The sequence below is a fragment of the Engystomops pustulosus genome, chromosome 1 (genome assembly GCF_040894005.1).
Source record: "Engystomops pustulosus chromosome 1, aEngPut4.maternal, whole genome shotgun sequence".
In the NCBI taxonomy this organism is placed as follows: Eukaryota; Metazoa; Chordata; class Amphibia; order Anura; family Leptodactylidae; genus Engystomops; species Engystomops pustulosus.
Window position 1 is genome coordinate 207,857,585 of NC_092411.1, and position 16,012 is coordinate 207,873,596.

A 16,012-nucleotide genomic window follows, 5' to 3' on the forward strand; every position below is an offset into this window, starting at 1 on the left:
TTATTCCATGGCCACATGTATGAGCCAACAGACGGCTGAAAAGCTCACAGTAGGTCCTATTCCTTTCCGAGTTTGTGGCTTGTGCCGTGTTTTATTATTGTCCTCGGCACGAGTCGTCCTCACATGATGACCGTTGGCCCACAAACCACTGACCAAGGGACCATTGTTTGAGGACCGAGTGTAGATATCACTGAACAAAAATCTGAAGCCAATATGGCACCACTTTAGATTCTTCTAAAGCAATTTTCACCAGTGTAAACATTCAAGTAAGAATGTCAGGCCTTTTCAAATTGCAAAACAAATATTAATGAAATTATGAAGTCAGGATTACAGAGAGTTTAGCATGAAGGTCAAGCTCTGGAGGAGTGTTCTTACGCTGCCAAAAGAACACTGCTAAAAGACACAAAGGTATGGTTCCACACTTTAGGGCGTGTACCTAACATGACAACACTTTTTCAAGGTCAAAACTGCTGGTAGACACCCTTTAACTCCTTGATAATGTGTGACGTATTAGTACGTCACACATCTGTTATGGGAGTATGGCGAGGGCTCTCGGCAAACTGGTAGCAAACAAAACCCATCAGCTCATCCCTCAGAAGGGACAAAACCGGATGACCAAATTAAAACTAGGCCGGTGTTCATCCCGTTTCCCTTATCTCGGATATGTAACTAGTATATGGCTAGGATATACCATAACTCTTCCAAAGCAGAGGTGCCTTTTAACACAGTGTTTTGCCACTGGAAACTGGACAAACTGCTAAGCCATATGTCCTTGTTTTAAGTAAACTTTCTAAATGAGCCCTGACACATATTCCATTATATCCACAACATACTTTTAGGGCATATTGTTGGAAGATCAAAAATGCTGAGCAAAAAAAAAAAAAAAAAAACTTTGTGAAACTAGCCACAACTACATATTACTTTGGTACTTCCAAGTACCTAAAGCAAAGTGTATTTTATTGGAGATCTGAACACGCAAACGGGTCATGGCTGATGAAGTCATAAATCTGTCAGGCTTATTTTGCCTTCAACTGTGCAGAACTGTGATACCAAGCAAATCTACATGGATTTAAAAAAAAAAATGTATTAATATGAGCAGACAGGACAAGGTTATAAAAATGTGTCAAGAACATACAGTATATTAACAGCAGGCAAGACAGTAAAACAATGCAACCCTACCTACCACCTTCAAAATAAACTTAACAGGTCATTGATCACAAGTGCTTTGAAGTTCTTCCAAGAAGTTCTATCCATCTATTATTCATGATACACTAAAAGTTACCTTGTACATGGAGCAGCACACAATGTGTAAATGAGCAAGACTTCTAGAATGAAGGACTAGGAATGTGTTTGCATCACTGCAACATTGTAGCAATGAAAGCTCAAGGTCAGTCTTCTCCCAACTGACAAAAGCCAAAAAAATCATCTGTCCTGTGATAAAACACTCGCTACATAAAAAATTTACATGTAAAGTAATAACATCTTAACCCCTTAAGGACACAGGTTTTTTTTTGCTCATTTCTCGTTCTCCACCTTCACAAATCCATAACTTTTTCATTTTTCCGTGTACAGAGCAGTACATGCCGTGTACTGGGAAGCAGGAAAAAAATTCCAAATGTGGAAAAATTGAAAGAAACGCATGTGCGTCACGTTCTTGTGGGCTGTTGTTACGACTTTCACTCTTCGCTCCAAATAACACCTCTCTACATTATTCTTTGGTTCGGTGCGATCGCGGTGATGTAAAATTTTTACAGGTTTTATTGCGTTCTAATACATTTTCAAAAATTAAACGAATGTGTACAAAAAAGGGGAAAAAAAGTGCTGCTATCTTTTGACGCGAATAACTTTTTCATACTTTGGTGTACGGAGCTGGGGGAGGTGTCATTTCTTGTGAAATGAGCCAAAGTTTTCATTGCTACCATTTTGAGGACTGTGCAACATTTTGATCACTTTTCATGTCATGTAAAAAGGTGTAAAAGTCGCATTTCGGACATTTGGGCGCCATTTCCCGTCCCGGAGGTCACCACGAGTTAAAACTGTTTTTATTTTTTGATAGATAGGGCATTTTTGGACACGGCGATACCTAACGTGTTTGTGATTTTTACTGTTTATTATATTTTATACGAGTTCTAGGGAAAGGGGGGTGATTTGAACTTTTAATATTTTATTAATTTTTTTACATTTTTTAAACTTTTTTTCTCACTATTTCTTAGACCCTCTAGGGTACATTAACCCTAGATAGTCAGATCGTTCCTACCATATACTGCAATACTACTGTATCGCAGTATATGGCATTTCTGCACACTATACATTACAATGAGCCAATGAATATTCGAAGCCATTCAGCCTCAGGCCATGGTATCCGATCGCCGCCCCCCGATGACGTTCGGGGGAGCGACGATCGGAGGAGACATGGCCGGGGGCAAGTTAAAGATTAGCACCCGCGATCGGTGCATGCACCGACTGCGGGTGTTAGCGATGGATCTTTGCTGCAATACGCAGCAAAGCCCATCTCTGTGAGCCCTTTTCTACACCCTTCATAGCTCTGCGGCGGATATATCCGTCACAGAGCGTGAGGGGGTTAATACATTCTCTAGTAACAAACGTTTAGAGCAGGTATGACAAACACCAAGCCTCCAAAAACAACAAACCTAGGACGAGCAACACCCAAAGTCGAGCAGAAGCTGCGAGTAGTGAAATGTAATGTGATTTCTTTAATTGCCACTATATGTTGACTTGGAGTCTCTTGGGAGACAAAATATCCTGTGGCAACTTCTTCTGTGTAGTGAGTATATAAAATATCTGCATAGTTTTATGGTTATATCCTAATGCATACATATAGATATATATCCCACTCATTAAGGTCCTTTATTTATTAACAGAAAATAATTTACTTGATTACACTCATCTATTTTTCCTACTATTGTACGTTACATACAGATTCCATAAACTTTTATCTCATTGTTTTAGTCTTAAAAATATTATTTTTTTTATGTACAGAGGTTACGGAAAGTATTCAGATCCCCTTAAATAATTCCCTGCATTGCATCGCAACCAATTAGAAAATCAAAAAAGTACTCTCCACTCCCATCTTGACATAAAAAAAAAGTTTGGTAAATTAGCAAAACTGAAATATCACATGGCCATAAGTATTCAGCCCCTTTGCTCAGCATTGGGTAGAAGCACCTTTTGAGCTAGTACGGGCATGAGTCTTCTTGGTAATGATCTGGATAGTCTGGAAGTCCTTCGTTTGTTTCTTTGCAAACTGTATGAGGCTTTCTTATGTCTTCCACTGAGGAGAGGCTTTTGTTGGCACTCTCCCCACCAACCCAGGCCTGACTGGTGGAGGGCTGCAGTAATAGTTGACTTTGTGGAACTATCTCTGGACTTCTCCCACAATCGCTTAGTTTGGCTGAACGGCTAGGTCGAGGAAGAGTTGTGGGTGTACTAAGCTTTATCTATTTAACAAAGAAAGAGAGAGAGGTAAAGACCGGCACTACCCCCTCTTATATCAGAACAACAGGATGGTTTTAGGCAAGAAACATCAGTGGTGTGCGTTGGTACCTCTGGGGTGCTCAGCGCGAGCGTAGATCCAGATCACTATGCGAACAGTTGCAGAGAAGAAGGTGCGGCACTCTCCAGTACGGTACATCAATTTCTTTATTTGGTGCAGGTGCAGGTACAGGACGCCGACAAGCGGCAAGGCAACGGGCCGTTTCGCGCTACAAAGCGCTTTCTCAAGCCTCTGACGTCACTTCCTCGGGGCGTGCTGAATTTATGCATGGCCCGGGGGAAGTTGCCATAGTAATTGACAACAGAATTACAAATTAGTGTATCTGGATATACAACAAAGTCATAAAAGTATCCAGATGGAAAGTGACAATTTTAAAAAGATACTAATACAAGCGAGGGGAGGCTTATACATAAGGACAAAAAGGAACAAGAAAAGCAGTAACGAAACCAATTGGTTAATTATCACAAGAGACACAAGCTTAAAAAGTTACAGAAACACACTAAGATCATTGCGATCGTTTAATCCTAATGCGCCCAATGCGTTACATTTAAGGATCCATCTGGCTTCGCGCCGTAAAAGATCTTTCTGGCGATCTCCCCCTCTGGGGTTCACCCGTACCCTTTCAATGCCGGAGAAGCGTAAGGGGGAGGGGTCGTTCGCATGATGCTTCCTAATGTGTTCGATAAGTCTTGGGCAACCATTCCCTGATGATATGGAGTTTAAGTGTTCTCTGACTCTAATGAAAAGGCTTCTGATTGTTTTGCCAATGTAAAATCTATTACATGAACAAAATAGAACATAGACAACGAAAGAGGTTCTGCATGTAATGAAATCTTTGATGTCTATATGGATACCTCCTAGTTGCAAGGTCTTGGCTTGAATATTGAGTTTACAGAAATTACAGTGTCCGCATTTGAAATTCCCTTTTGGGATTCCTTCACTGAGCCAATTATGTCTAGAGACGGAGTATCTACTCCGGACAAGCTCAGTTTTTAGAGTGGGACAGCGTCTAAATGTGACCAAAGGTCTGGAGGACGCAAGCTCTGCCAATTTTGTTTCCTGACGCAATAGGTTCCAGTGTCTATTGATGGCCCCGCGGATAATATTTTCGTTGGAGCTGAAATCAAAGGAGAAGGCAAACCTTCGGTCATTCTTTAATTTTTTAGTTTTGACACTCGGAAGGAGATTGCGCTGGGGAACCTTTACGGCCTTCTCTAACGCCTTTTGTACAGTCTCTTTTGGGTATCCCCGTTCAATAAATCGTGTAGCCAACTCATCTGCCTGGCGGTGAAAGTTCGAAATCTCACTATTTAGCCTTCTAAGGCGGAGGAATTGGCTATACGGAACGCTGGACTTAGTGTGTGCTGGGTGAAAGCTTTTAAAATGCAGAAGCGAATTCGTCGCTGTGGGTTTTCTATACCCTTCTGTGGCTAGGTAGCCATTTTTCGCTGTCACCCGAACATCTAAAAAGTCCAGCGACTCACCCCCAAAATTAGCTGTGAACTTCATGTTCATGTCATTGGAAGTGTTTAGGTAGTGGACAAACCCGGAGAAATCCTCCTCTGAGCCGTCCCATATCATGAAGACGTCGTCCACATAACGCAAGAATAGACGGATGTGTTTGGCGAAGGGGTTGCAGAGAGAGTAGATAAAGCGGGACTCAAATACGGCCAGAAAAATGTTGGCCAAAGTACAGGCGACGGGAGTACCCATTGCCGTACCCACTCTCTGCGCGAACCACCTATCGCCAAACATGAAGGCGTTATGGGATAAAATAAACTCTAAGGCTTCGCAGACAAAGGAGATGTAGCCTGCATCTTTACCCGCACCCTCCAGGACCCGGCGGACAGCGTCTACCCCAAGGTCCTGGGGGATGCGGGTGTACAGGCTTTCTACATCAATGGATGTGAGGCTGAAAGTATCTTGCCACAAAAAATCTCCTATCGCAGTCAAAAAGGAGGTCGTATCTTTCAAGTAAGACGGGATGTCGGGCAAGAGGGGTCGTAGTAGCCAATCCACATACTGAGATATAGGTTCAGTCACTGATCCGATACCGGCCACGATCGGACGGCCCGGTGGATCGTGAAGGGTTTTGTGTATCTTCGGGAGAAAATACCATACTGGATATGTGGGGTTTCTTGGATAAAGGCGTTCGGCCGTTTTTTTAGATAAGATCCCATTTTCCACACTGCGTCTTAATAGAGTTTGTAAGCGCGATTGATACTTTTTGGTAGGATTATGGTCTAAGGGTGAGTAGGTGTCCCTGTCTCCCAACTGTCGTCCGGCCTCCAATACATAATAGTCACGTGTCATAACCACCACATTCCCACCCTTGTCGGCCGGTTTTATAATTAAGTCATTGCGTGCCCTGAGAGCGCCCAAAGCCTTCCTTTCTCCAGACGACAAATTGTCGTCCGGGTTAGCATATATCAAGGCTTTCACGTCCTCTGTGACATGCGAGACAAAAACCTCAATGGGGTGGCCGGCCGGCAAGGGTGGGCAAAAGGTGGATCGGGTCCCTCCTCTAAAATCTTCAATATGGACAATTGAGGGATTGCTGTCAATTGTCTCTGTATCTTGTGAGAGGTGTAGGTCATGTAGCAGTTGGATATCTGTCAATTCAATCTCATTTGTATTGTCGAGGGGACTGAATCCCAAGGGACCAATGGTACTCGGGACTTCCCCTGGTCTACGTTCCCTATCGGGTTCTATTTTGTCATGGAAAAATCTACGGAGATTCAATTTGCGAGATGCTTTAAATAGGTCTATTTCAAAAGTTGTGAAATCAAACTGTCTAGACATAGCATAGTTTAAACCCTTCGACAATAAAGACAGTGTATCAGTGTCCAAAGTGACGTTAGTGAGGTTGACTACAGGCTGGTTTTTATAGATAACGTCCCCATCTCCTATCGCCATGAGACTTGCTTCCGTTTCGTGCTCTGATTTCGTCCTCGGGCTCAGAGGAGGATTTCTCCGGGTTTGTCCACTACCTAAACACTTCCAATGACATGAACATGAAGTTCACAGCTAATTTTGGGGGTGAGTCGCTGGACTTTTTAGATGTTCGGGTGACAGCGAAAAATGGCTACCTAGCCACAGAAGGGTATAGAAAACCCACAGCGACGAATTCGCTTCTGCATTTTAAAAGCTTTCACCCAGCACACACTAAGTCCAGCGTTCCGTATAGCCAATTCCTCCGCCTTAGAAGGCTAAATAGTGAGATTTCGAACTTTCACCGCCAGGCAGATGAGTTGGCTACACGATTTATTGAACGGGGATACCCAAAAGAGACTGTACAAAAGGCGTTAGAGAAGGCCGTAAAGGTTCCCCAGCGCAATCTCCTTCCGAGTGTCAAAACTAAAAAATTAAAGAATGACAGAAGGTTTGCCTTCTCCTTTGATTTCAGCTCCAACGAAAATATTATCCGCGGGGCCATCAATAGACACTGGAACCTATTGCGTCAGGAAACAAAATTGGCAGAGCTTGCGTCCTCCAGACCTTTGGTCACATTTAGACGCTGTCCCACTCTAAAAACTGAGCTTGTCCGGAGTAGATACTCCGTCTCTAGACATAATTGGCTCAGTGAAGGAATCCCAAAAGGGAATTTCAAATGCGGACACTGTAATTTCTGTAAACTCAATATTCAAGCCAAGACCTTGCAACTAGGAGGTATCCATATAGACATCAAAGATTTCATTACATGCAGAACCTCTTTCGTTGTCTATGTTCTATTTTGTTCATGTAATAGATTTTACATTGGCAAAACAATCAGAAGCCTTTTCATTAGAGTCAGAGAACACTTAAACTCCATATCATCAGGGAATGGTTGCCCAAGACTTATCGAACACATTAGGAAGCATCATGCGAACGACCCCTCCCCCTTACGCTTCTCCGGCATTGAAAGGGTACGGGTGAACCCCAGAGGGGGAGATCGCCAGAAAGATCTTTTACGGCGCGAAGCCAGATGGATCCTTAAATGTAACGCATTGGGCGCATTAGGATTAAACGATCGCAATGATCTTAGTGTGTTTCTGTAACTTTTTAAGCTTGTGTCTCTTGTGATAATTAACCAATTGGTTTCGTTACTGCTTTTCTTGTTCCTTTTTGTCCTTATGTATAAGCCTCCCCTCGCTTGTATTAGTATCTTTTTAAAATTGTCACTTTCCATCTGGATACTTTTATGACTTTGTTGTATATCCAGATACACTAATTTGTAATTCTGTTGTCAATTACTATGGCAACTTCCCCCGGGCCATGCATAAATTCAGCACGCCCCGAGGAAGTGACGTCAGAGGCTTGAGAAAGCGCTTTGTAGCGCGAAACGGCCCGTTGCCTTGCCGCTTGTCGGCGTCCTGTACCTGCACCTGCACCAAATAAAGAAATTGATGTACCGTACTGGAGAGTGCCGCACCTTCTTCTCTGCAACTGTTTATCTATTTAACCCCTTACAACATGAGATATACTATTACATCACATGTCTACTGCAGGTGTATGGAGAGGGCTCACGGCAACAATCGTGGGTGTTAACCATGTAAAAGACTCTGTCAAAGCTGGCGTATGGGCGCCGCCATTTTATATTTAAAGAATAACTGAAAAGGTTTTTTTCCCCCCACAAATCAATAGATCTTGGGATGTTAAACAACTTTGCCTATTATCTTTGTTACCTATATGCAGTAGTTTCCTTGCTATTCCCCTCAGATTACCTCAGAGCTTCAATAGCTGCTTCCTCTCCACATGCTGATAAGCCCTATGAATCCGTAGTTTCTTTACACTTTGTTTCTGAGTTGGATTAATGGGAGAGGAGGAGCTACTGCTCCCTGCTGACAGGGGAGGAGGTCATGCGACAGAGTATGTAGCAGAGCCAGATGTGTGAATGCAGATGTCTCCTGCACAGAACAGTGATGTACAAGATCTCTCCTGTTCCCCATCAGTCCCTCCCTCCCAGTCTCTTATTCTACAGAACTTTCTTTGTTTCTGCAGAACTTTGTTTCTGCTCTTCATGCTGCTCCTCCCCTCCTCCACCTTGTCATTGGCAATCTCAGCTCTGTGTAGATAAGCTATTAACCCTTAGTGATCATAAAGCACAGGCAGAGATTTTGTGTACTATTGATTTCTACCACTTATTACATGTCCCCAGCTCCTCCATGTGATTTAAGCTGTCAGGCTATTGGGAAAAAAAAACAAAGGGGGAATCACATATAACAGTTTGGTAAAATCACTATAGCTTTACAGTTACGCGTTAATTGGCGCCCTGGTTGGGGCGATCGGTTGCCATGACAGCCTTGGGTCTTACGAAGACTGTCGTCTTACAAGAACCTCAGTTCTCAAGAAGGCTGTCTTTCTGTTTTTAACCTATTCATTACAATGTGCAATTTGCACATTGTAATGAATGATGAGATAAATCCCCATACACTGCCATACGGCAGTATAATGTAGGATCAGACAACCTAGGGTTAAAGTTCCCGAGGGGGTCTGAAATATAGTAAAGAAAAAAAAAATTCTATTCCCCCCCCCCCTTTTTCCCCTTGAACTAGAACTTTATAAATAAACAGTAAAAATCATAAACATGTTAGATATCACGGCATCCCAAAATGTCTGATCAAAATATAATAACGGTTATCCCGGCGTTTAACCCCGTAACGGAAAATGGCGTCCAAAGTCGAAAATGACACTTAGGAATTTAGAAAAATATTAAAAATGCAATAAAAGTCATCAAAAGTCCATACAGTCCTAAAAATGTAAGCAATGAAAATGTCATAAAAAGTTGCAAAAAATGACACCACACACAGCTCCGTACACCGAAGTATGAAAAAGTTTTTGACACCAGTACATGGCAAAATGAAGAATTTAATTTTGTACAGGAAGTTTTAATTTTTGTAAATGTATGAAAAAAAATTATAAAACATATACAAATTTGGTACCCCCCCCCCCCTCCTCGCACCAACCCAAAAATGAAGCAGACATGTTATTTGGGGCTCACAGTGAAAACCATAAAATCCAAGCACACAAGAATATGTGCAAACGCGTTTTTTCACCATTTTCACTACATTTGTAATATTTTCCTGCTTGCCAGTACATGGCATATTAAATACCTTCACTATGAAGTGTAATTTGTTATGCAGAAAAAAACCCTCCCTTTACATGGAAAAATAAAAAAATGAAACTGGGACTCGGCGTTAAGGATGATGGAGGCCATTGTGCTCTTAGGAACCTTGAGTGCTACAGAAATTTTTTGTATCCTTTGCCAGATCTGTGTCTTGCCACAATTCTATCTCTGAGCTCCTTGGGCAGTTCATTAAAGAGAACCCGTCATGCACAATAACCCCCCTAAATTAAATATATTTTCATAAACTGCCATTAGAGAGCATTGCCTCTATCCCTTCATTGTCCCTCTACATGGCTGTAAACCTAAGCAATGAGGTCCTAAAGCTGTATGCAAATGACCTGTGAAATGTCCAATGAATCATTAGCATATTCAAGCTGTCCACTCTATTCATGAGTGGGAGGCACAGCCACACCCCCAGTGCATGACTGACAGCCTGTATAATGATGTGAGGCTGTATAATGATGTGCTTCCTGGTGCTGGTGGCCACACCCCCTGCAGCCTGTGTGTGCATGTGTGTGTGTGTTTAGGAGAGATACAGCAGCTCCAGGCAGCCATGTTATAACAGAACATGTCAGATTCATGTGTAGCTGATGTCTCTGTCTCTCTATATTAGGAGGATGCAGCATGCCAGCAGATGCAGCAAACACATTAGCCATGCTTAACTATACATTACACACAGACATGAGCAGGGGGAGGAGAGGGGAGGGGTAACAGGTGTGACATCACTGCCTCTGACCATGTGACCAGCCTTATTTACATGATAAAAAATAGATGATTTTACAATGAATAATGTATGAAATAACTAGATAAAGGCTGGGATGGGATCCTTGTGAGCTGCTCCAACAGGTAGTAGTGACAGGACTAGTGGCAGAGACCTGATGACAGGTGTCCTTTAAACCTTATAGATTCTCTGAGTCTCATGTGCTCTGATATGCACTGTGAGGTCTTATATATACACAAGTGTGTTCCTTTCCTAATCAAGTCCAATCAGTTTAATGAAACACAGCTGGACTGCAATGAAACAGAAGAACCATCTTAAGAAGGATCAGAAGGACATGGTCAGCATGTGTGTTAAATATAAGTGTCACAGCAAAAGTTCTAAATACTCGTGATATTTCAGCTTTTCTTGTTTAATGAATTATCAAAAATGTCTACATTTCTGTTTTTTGTGTCAAGATGGAGTGCAGAGTGTACAAAAAAAAAAAAAAGTCAAAGAACGTGCCTGCAGAGACTTTTAGAAAGAGACGGAGACATATAGATCACTAAAGGCTGAGATAAATGACTGTCCGGACAGTGTCAGAATCAGAGAACCTCCTGTTGTCACCTTGGTACAAAACTTAACAGTGTGACAAAGGTGACAACAAATGGTTGTGGAAGGTCAGCTATCAAAACAAGGTTTGTCTAAGTAGACAACTGACCACACAAATAAAGTCAATTACTACAATACAGCATGCTTAGATGCCACAAGGTGCAGATTCCAGGAAAAAAATGTATATTTCATACAATAAGACCTGGTGTCCTGAATCAAACAAAAGTGTGTGCTAACTGTTTAAACAGCAAGCGCACACCCCCATTCATTTTTAGGGGCTCATACACACATGGTTTTCAAATCCCTATGTGTGAGCTGACTGCATAAAGAGGGCTGATCCACAGGTTATCAGATATTGATGGTCTATCCTGTTCATGACCATCCCCTTTAAATTTCACAGCCTTAAAGGGATTGTCCAATATTAAAAAAACAACACTATCATTATGTGGCTTGGAGGCTGCTGTTTGTCCACCTCTATACAAACTGTTAACAAAGACCGATAGTGATGTCACATCAACAGACGCGCCCCTACTGCAGCAGGAACTTTTGCTATACAAAGAGAGGCCCACAGTGATGTGATGCACCAGAGGAGCCATTTGTTCTTTGAGTTTTTTTACCTCCATTTTTGTATACCTGGTAGGCTGTGAATTCTGAAAAAAAAAAATATGATTTTGACAGGATAGGAGCATTTTTTTCTTTGTGCATTATGTAATTTTAAAGGACATCTACCATATCTTACCCATCCGTTGCTTCTTCTTCTTCTTCACGAATATATTTTTGGTCTATATTCTAGAACGGCTCCATTTAAGGAAAAAAAAAAACATATCAAACATGTAAGTCTTCTGGACGCACGCTCCGTGCTCTGTCCGCTGATAATTTATTAGCCGCTTTAGCCAGGTTCCGCTTGTGTAACTAGCAGTCAGTGACGTCACCCGGCAGTCTGCAAATCTCTCACATGCGCACAGCAACTTTCCTTGTGAGCCGGGTGCAAGCAAGAAAGTCTTGCGAGATTTGCAGACTACCGAGTGACGCCACCGGCAGTCCATGAATTACACAGGCAGGATCTGGCTAATCTGGGAGCTGGAGATCTGCATATTTGATAAAAGTCTATTTTCTTCAATGGAGCCGCTCTAGACTATAGAAAAACATGCAAGTAAAGAAGAAGCAACTGATGGACAAGTTATAGGAGTCTACAATCAGTATATCCGATGGTAGATGTGCTTTAAATACATTTGTGGATTGCAACCAAATATTGCGTGGCTTTTGTTTTAGCATTCTCGGGAGTGTAAATTCCGGTTGACGTGGTGTGTTGTGATATATATAAATCTGTTCACTTTGTGTTGTTTTTACATCCCTAGTTGTGCATAAACCTATGCTTTGATGTTAGTTTTTTGTAAGGATGTACGTTTTCATTGCATTTTCAATGCTTTTTCTTTATAATTTGTATTCATCAGCGGCACAGTGGTGGTCCAGGATGCCAACTGTTAATCAAGACAAATGCAATCGCAAGTTTTCAAAAGAGTTTCTTTACTTTTAAATCTGTTTTACTGCTATATTTTGCAGGTTGTGACCGTCTTAGCGGCTAAGCAGATTTTTGGTTGTTTCAGTTTTAATGACATATTATGACTTATTAATGTGAAATCTACTACATTTAGGGGGGTTTGAAGCTATTAATTTTCTGTTAGGGGCACATTTTTTGCTCTGGCCAATAGCACGCTAAAATGTACAGGAATGCAGGGAGAGGGTTACGTCATCTGTATCTAGAGCTGAAACATATTAAGTTCATCTTTGACAGTCACTAGAATCTTGAGAATATGAAGTGTCAGGCAAAAAAAGCCCATCCCATTTATAGGACAACTACCAGGTAAAACATGCTGGTGTGTGCCCCATCTGGCAGGATCTTCTCCTCTTTTAGCTTCTTATGCAAATTAGTCTAAGGGACTCTTGGCCCCATAGATGTTAATGGAGCCTGGAGCCGCTCAGCCTTATTTGCATAATTTTCCCTGCTGCCCATGGAACAGCAGCGGTGAGTTGTAATCATGATTATAGCTTGAGGTTCTGTTCTAAAGGTAAGCAGGGACTCCTTAAATGATATATGACACATCTGAATGATAGTCATGGCCAATAGGCACAGGGGTACATGAGTGTTTAGGACTCCTTATAATCTGAAGACATGGCATGATTTGGGTCACCTTCTCTGCTCTGTAGATAGTATACAGAATCCTATGCATGGGTATATCTACTGATGATATACTCATAGGGCAGTGGTAAAGAAGGTCATTATACACGGTCCCCAGTACTACAGGATAGATGACACTGATCACTGGTGTATTATGTATATGTCACTTAATATAGAACCTTATGATGTGGTGAATCCACATGATAACGCAGCCGGCACAGTGTGCACAGGGGCAGTGTGACCCGCATTATTCCCGGATGTACATGTGAATGGACAGGACCAGAGTCCCCCGCGGTCAGGCTTTACCAGTCTGGTTACACACTCACCCAGTTCTGCAGCTTACTGCTCAGCTTCACCTTCTTGTTCCTGTTTTCAGATATCTCCATGTTGCTCGGGTGTCAGGAGCTTCAGTCCCCAGCGCTCCGTGTGAGGCAGGTAACAGCAGAAGATGCACTTGTAGTGATAGATGCCGGAGCAGAGGAGAGGAGGAGGAGGGGCTATAACTCTTCTGCCCACACAGTCGTGCGGAGACTCGGCTTCTGTGCCGCTGCTGTACTGCGCCTGCGCCGCAGCTCGGAAGTGACTTCTCAGCTCCGCGGCTGCAGGAAGTGACATGTAGTCGCTCGCTGAGGTATGCGAGCGCGACGGCTCGTCACAGGGGAATGGCGTCCTGCAGTCACGGCGCTGCTGGGGACTTACCTAGTCTCTGCTGGCCTGAACAGTGTGCATTGTACTGTATGTTAGGCTCTAGTCACACTGATGTAGTCAATCTTCAGAGTGTAGTATAGGAAAATCTCTGTCATATAGAGGGATACATTTCTTACACAGCTCTGTACACTGAAGTTACAAGAAGTATTAAATGTACCATATATAGCTTTCCATGTAAAGAGCTGTGTGATGGCTTGTTTTCTGCACAATAAATTGCACTTAATAGTGATAGTATTTAATATTCTATGCCGTTTTCTTGGGTTGGATTTTACGGATTTCACTGTGCGCCCCAAATAACATGTCTACTTTATTCTTTGAGTCGGTACAATCACGGAGAGACCAGATTTAAATAGGTTTTATAATGTTTTCATACATTTACAAAAATTAATACCTGTACAAAAATATTTTGTTTTATATTGCTATCTTCTGTCGCTAATAAATTTTTCATACGTCAGTGTACGGAGCTGTGTATGGTGTCATTTGTGCGACTTTTTATGATGTTTTGAATGCTACCATTCTTAAGACTGTACGACCTTTTGATCACTTTATTGAATTTTTTAAATTGTTTTCAAAATGTCTAAAAGCGCCATTTTTTTAAGCCAACGGCTTAACCGTGAGCCCTCTCCATGCACCCGCACCTGACATGTGATGTGCTATTACGTCGCATGTCGGGAAGCTGTTAAAGCTGTAAATCCACAGCCCATAAAAACAGGTTTTTGGTCTATGAAACTGCATTTGGAGATTTCCAGCTTCTTAGTTCAGTGGAATATTGGATTACAAGTAACCTGGTCTGTGAGCATTTGGCAAGTTAGTAATTAGTTTACATCTTACATAGACAAAATAAACACATATATGAATTGCAACACATCATATGCTATACACAGTGGGTCGCATTGGCGGAGGAAATTGGTTCTCATGCACATTGGGAGAGAGTGGAAAACAAGGGTGACCACAGGGGCGTATCTATGAGAGGCAGGCAGAGGCAGACATCAGAATGGGGGCCCCTTCCTGCTTAACAATATAAATATTAAACTCACATTTATGTACCTATATAGATAAACATACACCTCTTCAAACCATACAGCATATACACATCACAGATACACACACCTATACAGCATATATATTGTGCTGTACTGTCCTGCAATAAACCTGGTGGAGGAGTTGCCAACTGCATCTTCAGCCCATTCCCACCTCCACCCTCCCTTACCTTTCCTTCTTTCCAAATCCACTCCAACCACATCTATACTCCATCTAACTTCCAAGTGGCTGTCATCTATTGACCCCCTGGTCCTGCCACTGCTTTTATTGATCATTTTAATACCTGGCTTCTTCACTTTCTCTCCTCTGACATCCCCTCTATCATCATGGAGGAGTTTAACATTCCCATTTATATAGCTCATTCTACTACCTCTAAACTCCTCTCGCTTACCACCTCATTCGGCCTCTCACAGTGGTCCTCCACAGCCACTCACAAAAACGGTAACACACCTCTGTTCCCTATCCAATCTCTCTAACTCTACTCTCCTCCAATCCAACCACAACATACTTACTTTCTCTACCAATCTGGTTTCAACCTCTCCTTCAATCTACAGGCCTATACACCCACGTAGGAATCTCAAACATCTGGATTCCTGCAAACTCTCCGAGACGCTCCTACCCCTCTCTTCCATATCCTCATTCAAGGAAGTAGAAACTGCTTCAACAACACCACAGTTTCTTCAGCCCTGGACTTTGTAGCCCCCTTCACTCTCACTACATCTAGACAACCTAACCGGAAACCCTGGCACACCGACCGTACAAAACATCTGAGGCAAAGTGTTAGGAGTGCCAAACGGCGTGGAAGAAATCCTTCTAAAAGGAAGACCTTCTGTCATACAAGCAGGCGGTCTTCACCTACAAATCTGCACTTGCATCTTCTAAACAGGATTACTTCATTAATCTTATATCTTCTTTATCTCAAAACTCCTAACAACTATTTTCTACCTTTAATTCCCTTCTACGTCCCCCTGCAGCCTCCCCAACCTCTCTCATTTCAGCTGAGGAATTTGCCTCACACTTTATAAACAAAATAGATGACATCAGAGAAAGTTTCGACCTTCATTCCTTGCAACCCACCCACGATATCCAATCCTGTCCCTGTTAACCAACAGTTAACTAACTTCTCTTCCCTTACTGACGATAAAGTTTCCTCCA

The 16,012-nt window shown here is 42.3% G+C and overlaps 1 protein-coding gene across 1 annotated transcript in view; it reads right to left on the reverse strand.

Moving 5' to 3' along the window:
• Nucleotides 1–13,690, reverse strand: part of PAPSS1 (3'-phosphoadenosine 5'-phosphosulfate synthase 1) — a 62,866-nt gene extending 49,176 nt beyond the window's left edge. Inside the window, exon 1 of the mRNA XM_072119151.1 lies at nucleotides 13,435–13,690. Within this exon, the coding sequence (XP_071975252.1) occupies nucleotides 13,435–13,494 (60 nt within the window). The 5' untranslated portion in view covers nucleotides 13,495–13,690. The remainder of the gene's footprint in view (nucleotides 1–13,434) is intronic.
• Nucleotides 13,691–16,012: the final 2,322 nt, after the last annotated feature.